Source organism: Panthera pardus, unplaced genomic scaffold (assembly GCF_024362965.1).
Source record: "Panthera pardus isolate Hobbes unplaced genomic scaffold, ASM2436296v1 HiC_scaffold_16, whole genome shotgun sequence".
NCBI lineage: Eukaryota > Metazoa > Chordata > Mammalia > Carnivora > Felidae > Panthera > Panthera pardus.
Genome location: NW_026526721.1, coordinates 5951525 through 5962947, shown reverse-complemented (window position 1 = coordinate 5962947; position 11423 = coordinate 5951525). Strand labels below are relative to the sequence as shown.

The following is an 11423-nucleotide window of genomic DNA, read 5'->3' as shown; positions in this document are numbered from 1 at the left end:
TCTGTCTCCCTAACCAACCTCCCCCTGCCCCCCGCCCCACCCCTGCTTGCGCTCTGTCTCAAAAATAAATAAACCTTAAAAAAAATTTGAAACGCAGTGGGGGAGACGAGGCAGGTGCTGAGAGAGAACGGCATAAGAGCAAACAGTTCCACGTGGTGCTGCCGTGTGGTGGGTGCCAGGTGGTGGTCTCTTCCAGAATTTTCCACGGGCTCTAAGAAGCCAAGTTCCTTTGTTCAGGCTGAGTGCTGGCTGGGTGTGGGCGTGGGAGGGCCAAAGAAACCTCTTAGCAGTTTTCCTACAAATGCTCCTCGGGAAAGTGCGGCCACATTCCAGAAGGTTTCACCCTCAGGACTACTTTTCTTTCACCGAAGAGTCTTCTTGTGGGTGTGGAGGTTCTTGGCCGAGAAGGAACCGGCTCGGCCAGCCCCAGGCCCCGTGCTGACGCCAGAGATCAACAAGGTTGTCCAGGCCGGCGTCCTCGGGCAGGAAGGGCCCCCAGCCTGGGTAAGAGGACCTTCGGCCCCCAAGGGCTTGGCTCTGTGGGACTGAGAGAGACAGAGAGGGAGAGAGAGAGAGAGAGAGAGGCCCAGAAGAGGAGCCAGGGCAGAGGGCCGAGGGGAAGCAGTGGTGGCCCCGGAGGCTGTGACCTTCTCAGGCCCCGCTGGGCGGCCTGGCTTGCTGTTTGGGGCTGGCTAATGATTAGCAGGGAAAATGTCACTCTGGGGCATGCACACCTTCCGGGAGCGAGGGGCCAGTGGCAGGCAGGGGCCACCTCTGTGTTTACAGCCCGGCCTGTGACGTGACAGGGCCATTTCAAGAGGAACTTCCTGCTAACCGGCGACCCGGGTGGAGATTCTCGGCGGCCACACAGGTTTGTTCCTGCGTTTGCGTGGAGGGAGGACGGAGGCCCAGATGCCTCTGGGATCAGAGAACCTTCTGTGACGCCGGAAGAGGAGAACTTCCTGCCCGAGGTGAGCCAGCTCCAGCCAGCGGTGGGCGTCCGTCCAGCGGGTCCGCGGGCACCTGTCCTCGGGCCGAGGGGCGGGTCGCTCGCTTTCCCCGGGAAAGTGTCCCAGGACCAACACACACTCTTTGTTTCCCAACTTCCACCCAGTTAAACATTAAGAAAGCAGGCTGTTCGGGGAGTTCAGGAATTCAAGATGACTTCTGATGGAGCGAGAGCCTCTGTCATAGCATGCCGCTGTCTGGGGGGCGGCGAGAGCTGAGAGCCAGCTGGGATTTGGGGGGGGGTCAGGATTCCAGGGCTGGAAAGTCACCGTGGCCCCATGGGTCATTCCCCGCACTTGTAAATGCCGTTTCTCCTCCTGTGGGAAGGAGAGCCTCACGGAAGTCTCCGGAAGCCCTCACGGGGGCCTCATTCCTGCAGGCAGGACAGCCCCTCCGGATGTAGGGGTGCAGGACGTGGGCTTGTCCGAGTGCAGCCTTTATGTATATTTAGGCACAGACGTTTGCAGCGAGCCCCCTTGCGTGGATTTTGCTGTGACGGATTCTCGCTCACCCTGACCAGCACCCAGCTTTCTTTTTGGGTCTTGGCTTCATGCTGCTGCCTGTAGCAAGAAGTGTGGCAGGCACCTTGGCAAAGCTCTTTCCAGGGACCCAGAAACGAGGGCTTGCGTGTGGGGGTCACTGAGTGAGATAATGAAACGCGGCAGTTTCCTTTCCTGAGATCAGTGCGGTGGCCCCTCACACACCTTCCGTGTGGTTTTTGCCTTGTCAGGGCAGTAAGGGAGTGGTTGGAGGTTAACTCCTGTTTAGTACAAATAAAAAAACCTTTTTTTTAATGTTTATTTTTGAGAGAGAGACAGTGAGAGTGGGGGAGAGGCAGAGAGAGAGAGGGAGACACAGAATCGGAAACAGGCTCCAGGCTTGAGCTGTCAGCACCGAGCCCAACGCGGGGCTCGAACCCACGAGCTGTGAGATCATGACCTGAGCCGAAGTCGGATGCTTCACGGACTGAGCCCCACAGGCGCACCAGTACAGTTTTCTTTTTAAAGTTATTTATTTAGTTTGAGAGAGAGAGAAAAAGCAAGTAGGGGAGGAGCAGAGACAGAGGGACAGAGAGAGAATCCCAAGCAGGCTCAGCTCTGTCAGTGCAGAGCCCGACATGGGCTGGAACCCATGAACCTGTGAGATCATGGCCGGAGCTGAAGTCAGTTGCTCCACAGACTGAGCCACCCGGCTGTCCTGTGTTTAGTACCGTTTAACAAGACTTAAGACTTTAAGAAGACTTTGCAGGTTTTCAACGAGAAGTAGGTACTTCAAGTCTTCCATAACAAAATGACTGGGAAGTGAAATCTCCGGGGTCTGTCCAACTATCCCACAGAGATGTTAACTTGCAAATTACCTGGCAATAGGTCCTCATTTAATTAAAGCGAAGGGACGGCTCGTTTCTGCACACATCCTTCAAATACCAGCCCGGCACAAATCCACTCCTGCAGCAATCCTGCCCCAGGGCTCCCTGGACCTCACTGGGCACTCCTGCCCTGCCCGTCCCGGGGTTCTGCTGGGCTCTGGGGAAACACAGTCACCGCTCTTACAGAGAAGAAGCCAGAAGGGTGTGTGAGGGACGGAGGCCGAACAGAGGCTTTAGAAAACACAGCACTCAGACTCGGCCTGACTCAGCACGGTTATCGGTATTTCCTAATGGACCTTAAACTTCGGCTGCAATTTCAATAAGCACTGGGTCCAAGCTTGGCATTTATGGCCTTCGGTGAGATGCGTAATCTTCTCTACGAGGGCTCAGTGTCTCCCGCATCCTCAGCTGGGGTGTAGCCTTCTAGACGACCGGTCTAGCCACCGACTTGTCAGAGCGGTGTGCATTGAACCTTGCAAATTAGTAAATGATTTATTGGCACTTCATAATTGGGGACCTGGAGCCCGTCTGGGAGGGCTGGGGTTTCAGTCCGGCCTGGGTACGGCTGCTGCACAGCTTGCCGCCCGGGGCCTATTTGTGGAGCTCTGCGGCGTGTGTTTTAGACCCCGCGGGGGCTGGGGTCCCCACAGCGGCACCGACTTTGAACCTTGCGCCGTGCCGTGCACGCAAGTGGTTATGGTTTAGCACGCATGCTGAATTTTGCTTTCCCAACACATCAGAGAAACAGAGGGGTGGAAACCCGCGTTCCTTCTCGTGAGCCCCGAATAGCCAGGATCACTGCTTCAGCGTGAAATGGGTTCCGCAGACGTGAGGTGTGGTGGTTACTTGTGCCTGTTTCACTTCCTGTGTTTGTGCTTTTGTGTTGCTGTGGGGTCGGCCTCTTTCGGCTGTAGGAGAGGAAAGGGGACGGGAGCCCCGGACAGGTGTCAGCCCATTACAAAATCCCACAGCTCTGGGGGGGGGGGTCTCTGATGAAACCCGGTGCCCCACATTTCAGAGGGAGGGTCCCGCCCGCCCCCCCTCCCCAGTTGATGGGGCTGTGACGTCTGTGTGAACCCCAAAGCCAAAGTGAAAACCATCCCCTGGGTAGGGAGCTGTGCTCCACATGGTGGTGGTGTTGAAGACTGTGAAAGAAAGAGACCCTTTGCTGAGCCAAGGGGCCATTGTTTTTGCGGGCAGTTCCCCACACATTCAGTGGGTGATTTACCTTACATGCTCCAGTGGGACCACACGTTGCTGGTGACTGTGTTGCATGGGCCTACCACAGGGAAGAAGGAAAAAATAAAAATAAAAAGAGAACATGTAGGGATGGAGGGGTGAGCAAGAGGTTTATCCAAGAACAAAGGGATTGGAAGGAAGGGCCAAGAGGTGCACACGACAGGTTCCCCATGAGCTGCCTAGGGCTCAGTCTACCCTGAACTCTCCTAGCTCTGACCTCTCCCCCTCTCCCTCACCCTTGACTCCACCCCAACGCCAGTGCCTCTCAAACATGCCAGGCATGGTCCCACCCCGGGGCCTTTGCACCTGCTGCCCCTGTGCCTGGAAAGCTCCTTTGCAGATATCCACGTGGCTGTCACCTCACCTCCTTCACTGTTCACGGAGCATCTTCCCGGGAGACTTTCTGTGACTTGCCTGTTTGTAATTACAGCCGGCCACCCCATGCACGCACACGACCCCTTGCAGACGTCCCCCTGTTCTCTCTCTATATATACGTTTTGGCACCTTCTAATAAGCTTATGTTCTATTTCACCTGTTTTCCCTTTTGGTAACGTGAACTTGTTACGGGGAGGATTTTTTTTTCCCCTCAGTGATTAAAACATCATGATTGAAATGAAAAGCAGCAAGCCCTCGCCCCTACATCCTGGCGAGTCAGTCAGCAGTAAGGCTATACCGTCTGCCTTCCATAACTTATACCTGGACTGGGGAGCAAGATCGTTTAATGCAGGGATTCTCCAACTTGAGCCTGGGCCAGAATTGGTTCACTGTTTAATTGTTTGGACAGATTTGTGTGCTCGCCCTTGGAGCTTCTGATCCAGCAGGTTTGGGGTGAGGCTGGTGCCACCGACCGTCCATCCGCGGACACCCATGAGCCGGTAGGGGCTCCGCGTACTCGGGATGCCAAACGCTCGTCAGTGACAGATGGTTACCTGGCTGCTTTGTTTTCCCAGGGTGAAGAAGACGCGTGGTGATGGAGGGCAGGTGGAAAGGCATCTCGACCGTGCTGGTCATCCTGGCTGGGCTGGCAGGTAGGGGTCTCCCGAGCTTGGTGGAATGTTCCTGGGCATCCGCTGGAAGCGGGCAGGAGGGAACCCAGAGGAGGCTTCCTGGATACGTGGCTGCCAGAAGCTTCTTCCTTGGGCCTTTCTCACTGCTTCCTCTTTCCACAGAAGGGTCTCTTTCCTTGGGTGCACTTCCTGCTCTCTTGACTGAATTTCCTACCGGTCCTTCCACTGGGTCGTCTCTGCTGTGAGCGTTTGCCCTTCCCTTCCTCCCTGTAAGTCATTGTCCTGTCCTCTGCCTGCTTTTCTCTTCTTCCATTTCTATCTGGCCTTCAAGGAAGGCCCAATTCAGACATCACCTCCTCCCTGAAGCCCTCCTGACCTTGCCGTTTTCTGGGTAATAATCCCAGCTCCCATTTACTGACAGGGGAAGGGCCCACCGCTGTTTCTCCCATCAGCTTCTCCTCGTCCTGGATCGCCCCCAGGGGGTCAGTCCAAAGGGACTCCAGGGGGTCCCAGGCCAGGGTCTCCCGATCACACTCTGCTTTGCAGGAGGTGGAGCTTGAGACTGCGGGGTCCTCGGGGTGACTGGAGTTGGTTCCCCCAGCTTTCTTTTGATTATGTCTTGCCTAGACTTCTTAGAGGGTAGCCATCCTGTATTTCTTGTGCAGTGATTTCAAGGGATTGTACTGAAGAATGATGAACATGTAGAAAAGCTCACAAGTCACGGAGGTACAGCTTGATGAATTTTCACAAACTGAACACCTTCGTGTATTAACAGTGAGACCAAGAACCTCCCGTGAATGCCTCCCTTTTGGTCATTCTGATACCCCTCCCCCAATATTCGATATTTATTGAAAAACGGAAAAGAATGAAATAATATAGGGACTCTCAGAGTGTGTTATAGGCAATAAGGACTCTTTTGTAAGTTTTGGTTTGGAGTATGTTGAGACATTAAGCCCAGGGGCCCAGGCTGTGGTGTTAACGCGTATTTGAGGGCAAAGATGTTCAGAAACCCCCGACTCATTGTGCGCAGTGTGAGGTGTTTAGTAGGCGCTTGATAAGCCCTGGTTTGTGGAGAGGAAAACACCAGCCCTGTCGCGTAGAGCTTGAGGACTTGTCCAGGGGCTGGCAAACCACGCTCAGCACTCATTTGAGGGATAAGGCTCCAACGTGGCTATTTCAGCCATGGTTGCAAAAATCTCTTCTGGCAGTTTAGCGGGGAGCTGATGTGCTGTGGGGTCTATGGTTTTTCTGGGACATTTTCCCTGAAGTTGTGTTTGGAACAAAGGGGAGGCTTTGGTGGAGGCCTGGAGATGGCTGTTCCAGGAGGGGAGAGTGTTATGGGCTCATTCGAATGCCCCCTGGGGGATGGGGTCCATTGCTATGGACTGAGCACCTCGGATGGTTCATCTTGGAAAGTCTGGGGGTAGAGACACCTTCATTTGTAGACTTTAAATAGCTGAGAGCAACCTCCATGCACACTCAAAGGGTTCCTGCCAGTCCTCTCCTCTCTATCTTGCCCCAGTGCAATGGATTATTTAGAACTCAACACCCTTATTTATTCGCTCAGTGAATATTGACTGAAGGCCTGTTATGTGCCATTTAGTTGTAGGCATTGTGATGTGGCAATGAAAAAAACCAGGCATAGTCCCTGCTAACAAAGCACTTAGAGCCTCGCAGGGGAATTAGGCACTTATTGGTAGAAAAATCAATATAAAGTTGCCATTGTGACAATTGCCTCAAAGATTTGAAAGCCAAGACTGGCATGCCAGACTGATCACTGCCCATGCAAAGGCCCTGGGGCCAGAAAGAGTTGGTGAGTTTGATAAATTTAGGGTAGTCTTAGTCTGGTGGCTGGAAGGTGAAGTTTGGGGCCAAAGGAAGTTGATGGGAGACTAAGTGAAGTCTTAAGAGGATAATGTTAAGGGTTATCTGGTCTTTGTCCAAAATGTATATGTTTAAAATATTTAAACTAAGTCTGAGTGTGGAGGTGGGTGGTAGGGGTGTCTGATCATGCTGGTGTGCTGGCTGCCGTGTGAACAGCAGTTCTGGGTGGTGGTGGCACAGCGGTGACACTCGAGCTTCCTGCCATCATCAGTGGGACTCTGCAGGTACCTCAGGACCGCCCCCCCTTGTTTCTCAGTTCCCTTCTGACTGTCCTGACTCCCATTTTCTCAGCTGCCTCACCAAAGCATTTCTCTGCTGCCAGATCCCCTGCATTTCCCTTTCTCCCTTTTGATTTTAATGGTCTGCTTCACTGTTTCTTTGCAGTGTTCAGTAAGAGGCAGGGGAAGGCGAGGGGTCTGCAGGTGCAGTGAGGGAGGCGGGAGGACAGTGGGAGAACAGAGGGGTCTGGCCTCCGACCTCCCATCAGGGAGACATCCAGCTGCTCCCCCAGGGAGCTGGGAAAAAAACCTTCGCAGAAAGCCGGTAGGATGCATGTTTGGGGTCCATTTATGGAGGGCCAGGAGGAGGCACGGAAGTGCTACTGTTGGGTGATTTCCGTCTTGCAGACAGGAGGATGCAGTGAGTGGACGAGATGTCTGGTCCTCGCTGGCAGCCAGTCAGTCATTCACGGAGGTGCCTGGTGGAGTAGGATCCTGGCAGGAGAGGAAGCAGAGGGAGGGGGGCTGCCGATGTGGGAACTGGAGAGTGTGAGTGTGAATAAGAACCTTGCAAATGGACAAACTCCCGAGTTGGGTGACCACCACAGCTGGTGGCCCAGGGGAAGTGTCTGGGAGGTGGGGGTGGGGTGGGGGGGGACACTGATCTTTCTTGTGGCTCTGCCCCGATTTGCCTGTTCACTGTACAGAGTGAAAGGGGAACAGAGGGAAGAGGAGGATTTGTGTTTGGTGAAAGGCCTTACTGTCAATTTTCTCGTATTTGTTCTGTGCAGGGCAGGGTTACACAACCCGCAGCTGATAGGATTCAGGGAGAGGAAAGGGGCTCCAGGACCTCGCATTATCACGGTACAGCTTCTGAGTCAGGAGGCAGGGCTGAAGGCGAGTTTACCTATGGCCGTAGCCAAGACCGCTGGGGACGTGCTGTCCGGGGAATGTAGTGCTGACGATTTGGAGCCTCCTGTTTAATTTATTAGAGGTCAGGTTCAAACTCCAACAAGAGTTTCCATTTGTTCTTCCTCCCTCTCACCTCCCACCTGCAAAGTAAGGTATGTGGCCTGCACGTTTTCTTGGTCACAGGTGCAGTCTGGTGGCTCGGAGCAAACAGTGTTCCAGAGTGAAATAATCTCTCTACCTCGCACTAGGCAGTGAGGGAGCCATGGTTTCAGATGGGTCTGCGTGTTCCGTGGGAACCCTTAGATGGCGCTCCTGGCAGGGCGGGCTTGGGTCTCAGCCACCTTGGTGCTCCCCACACCTGAGCCACTGGGCTCTGTCCATTTAACTCCCACCGTTCTGCATCAGGAGTAGGGGGAGCGTGCTGTTGTCTCCCTGTGGAGTGGGGAGAGCTCATCTCTTTCCTCAGGGTGTAGATTTGGTTGTTTCCTTCCTTCTGTCCTTCTGAAGGTGCAGTTCAGGGCTCGTGGAAAGAGCCAAGTCGGCACAGAGGCCGTGACTTTCCCTGGGGGATCATTTTTGATTTCTCTTCCTCAGGCTTTTTTCTTTTTCTAAAATCCCAGATCAAAGGGATCCTTGGATTAGAGAGGCCTGCCCTGGGATAAGGGAGGATGGCCAATAGGAGCTGTTATTTAGAGTCCCACTTTCTCTCTTTTCCCACCATGCCCAGAGACAAAGGAAAGAATAACTGTCATGTTTATCCAAACACAGGAATAGTCTTAGCTAATTGTGATCTTCCCTCAGTTCTGCCTCTTTGCAGCCTGTAGGTCTCTTTTCAGGACCCTTTTCTTGACCTTGACCCTGGCTGCCTTGCCCCCTGGTCCTGCTTGCCTCCGGGGCTGTGCAATAGTTCTCGCCCTCCCATTAACCTGTCCCTGCGGCAGACCGTGCATTCTGGGTACTCAGGTGATGCGTTAATGTGTTAATGTGTGTCTGCCGTGTCCTGTCTTACGACTTTACCATATGAAGTTGGAAGGAGAGGTGGCTGCAATGATTTGGGGGCACTCAGGGTATATGGCAGGCTGCCTGGTGGACCCACAGGAATCCTACAGCTGCATAAGGTAGGAGGAACCCGTTGCAGTCTTACTGGTGTGGCGGGCAGGGCTGAGGAGAAACCACAGGGTCTGGTCTGCTTAGGGGTCTGTTTGCTATAAACTCTGAGTGAGATCAGAGGGGGAAAGAGTGGGCAAGAGTGAGAAGGTGTGAGTGTGGGTTCCAGCTCATCACTGTGATGGCAAGTCCTGGGATATTGCTTACCTTCATTTATTCGTTTAAAAAACCAGAAGTGAAAAGAGGGGCATGAAGGATTTGGAAGACTACCCTTTGCCGTGGAAGTTCTATGTCGAGTTGTTGTTATTATTATTATTATTATTATTATTATTACTATTTTATTGACTTCTTTTATTTTTTATTTTTTAAATTTACATCCAAATTAGTTGGCATAGAGTGCAACAATGATTTCAGGAGTAGATTCCTTAATGCCCCTCCCCCATTTAGCCCATCTCCACTCCCACAACCCCTCTGGTACCCTCAGTTTGTTCCCCATATTTAGGAGTCTCTTCTCTTTTGTCCCCCTCCATGTTTTTATATTATTTTTGTTTCCCTTCCCTTATGTTCATCTGTTTTGTCTATTAAAGTCCTCATATGAGTGAAGTCAAATGATTTTGGTCTTTCTGTGACTAATTTCACTTAGCATAATACCCTCCAGTTCCATCCACGTAGTTGCAAATGGCAAGATTTCATTCTTTTTGATTGCCAAGTAATACTCCATCATATATATATATATATACCACATCTCCTTTATCCATTCATCCATTGATGGACATTTGGGCTCTTTCCATACTTTGGATATTGATGATAGTGCTGCTATAAACATGGGGGTGCATATGTCCCTTTGAAACAGCACACCTGTATCGCTTGGATAAATGCCTAGTAGTGCAATTGCTGGGTCATAGGGTAGTTCTATTTTTAGTTTTTTGAGGAACCTCAAACAATACTGTTTTCCAGAGTGGCTGCACAAGCTTGCATTCCCACCAATGCAAAAGAGATCCTCTTTCTCCCCATCCTTGCCAACATCTGTTGTTGCCTGAGTTGTTCATGTTAGCCATTCTGACAGGTATAAGGTGGTATCTCATCGTGGTTTTGATTGGTATTTCCCTGATAATGAGTGATGTTGAGCATTTTTTCATGTGTCGGTTGGCCATCTGGATGTCTTCTTTGGAGAAGTGTCTATTCAAGTCTTTTGCCCATTTTTTCACTGGATTGTTTGTTTTTTGGGTGTTGAGTTTGAGAAGTTCTTTATAGATTTTGAATACTAACCCTTTATCTGATATGTCCTTTGCAAATATCTTCACCCATTCTGTTGGTTGCCTTTTAGTTTTGCTGATTGTTTCCTTCGCTGTGCAGAAGCTTTTTATTTTGATGAGGTCCCAGTAGTTCATTTTTCCTTTTGTTTCCCTTGCGTCCGGATACGTGTTGAGTAAGAAGTTGCTGCGACCAAGATCAAGCAGGTTTTTGCCTGCTTTCTCCTCGAGGATTTTGATGGCTTCTTGTCTTACATTGAGGTCTTTCATCCATTTTGAGTTAATTTTTGTGTCTGGTGTAAGAAAGTGGTCCAGGTTTATTCTTCTGCATGTCTCTGTCCAGTTTTACCAGCACCACTTGCTGAAGAGACTGTCTTTATTCCATTGGATATTCTTTCCTGCTTTGTCAAAGATTAGTTGGCCATATGTTTCTGGGTCCATTTCCAGGTTCTCTATTCTGTTCCATTTGATCTGAGTGTCTGTTCTTGTGCCAGTACCATCCTGTCTTGATGATTACAGCTTTGTAGCATAGCTTGAAGTCTGGGATTGTGATGCCTCCTGCTTTGTTTTTCTTTTTCAAGATCGCTTTGGCTATTCGGGGTCTTTTGTGGCTCCATACAAATTTTAGGATTATTTGTTCTAGCTCTGTGAAGAATGCTGGTGTTACTTTGATAGGGATTGCGTTGAATATATAGATTGCTTTGGGTAGTATCGACATTTTAACAATATTTGTTCTTCCTATCCAGGATCACGAAATGTTTTTCCATTTCTTTATATCTTCTTCAATTTTTTTCATAAGCTTTCGATAGTTTTCAGTGTATAGATTTTTCACCTCTTTGGTTAGATTTATTCCCAGGTATTTTGTTTTTTTGTGCAACTGTAAATGGGATCAATTCCTTGATTTCTCTTTCTGTCGCTTCATTGTTGGTGTATAAGAATGCAACCGATTTCTGCATTGATATTATATTCTGCAACTTTGCTGAATTCATGAATCAATTCTAGCAGTTTTTTGGTGGAATCTTTTGGGTTTTCCATATAGAGTATCATGTCATCTGCGAAGAGTGAAAGTTTGACTTCCTCCTTGACTATTTGGTTGCCTTTTATTTCTTCGTGTTGTCCGATTGCAGAGGCTAAGACTTCCAAAACTACGTTGAATAGCAGTAGTGATAGTGGACGTGCCTGTCTTGTTCCTGACCTTAGGGGGAAAGCTCTCAGTTTTTCTCCATTGAGGATGATATTAGCATTGGGTCGTTCATATATGGCTTTTATGATCTCGAGGTATGCTCCTTCTATCCCTACTTTCTTGAGGGTTTTTATCAAGAAAGGATGCTGTATTTTGCCAAATGCTTTCTCTGCATCTATTGAGAGGATCATATGGTTCTTGTCCTTTCTTTTACTGATGTGATGAATCACGTTAATTGTTTTGCGG

The 11423-nt window shown here is 50.4% G+C and overlaps 1 protein-coding gene across 7 annotated transcripts in view; it reads left to right on the top strand.

Annotated features, from left to right (window-relative positions):
- Positions 1–323: 323 nt before the first annotated feature.
- Positions 324–11423, top strand: part of IGSF5 (immunoglobulin superfamily member 5) — a 73008-nt gene continuing 61908 nt past the window's right edge. For 3 of the 7 annotated variants that reach the window (XR_008422409.1, XR_002072765.2, XR_008422408.1), the window contains exons 1-2: positions 538–971; positions 4564–4641. Coding sequence is in view for 4 of the 7 variants with exons in the window: in XM_019420388.2 (XP_019275933.1) it covers positions 4584–4641 (58 nt within the window). In the remaining 3 variants the exon portion in view is untranslated. Of the gene's footprint in view, positions 505–537; positions 972–4563; positions 4642–11423 lie in introns of those variants that run through there. The other 4 variants (XM_019420388.2, XM_019420387.2, XM_019420389.2 and 1 more) reach the window with 4 other exon arrangements.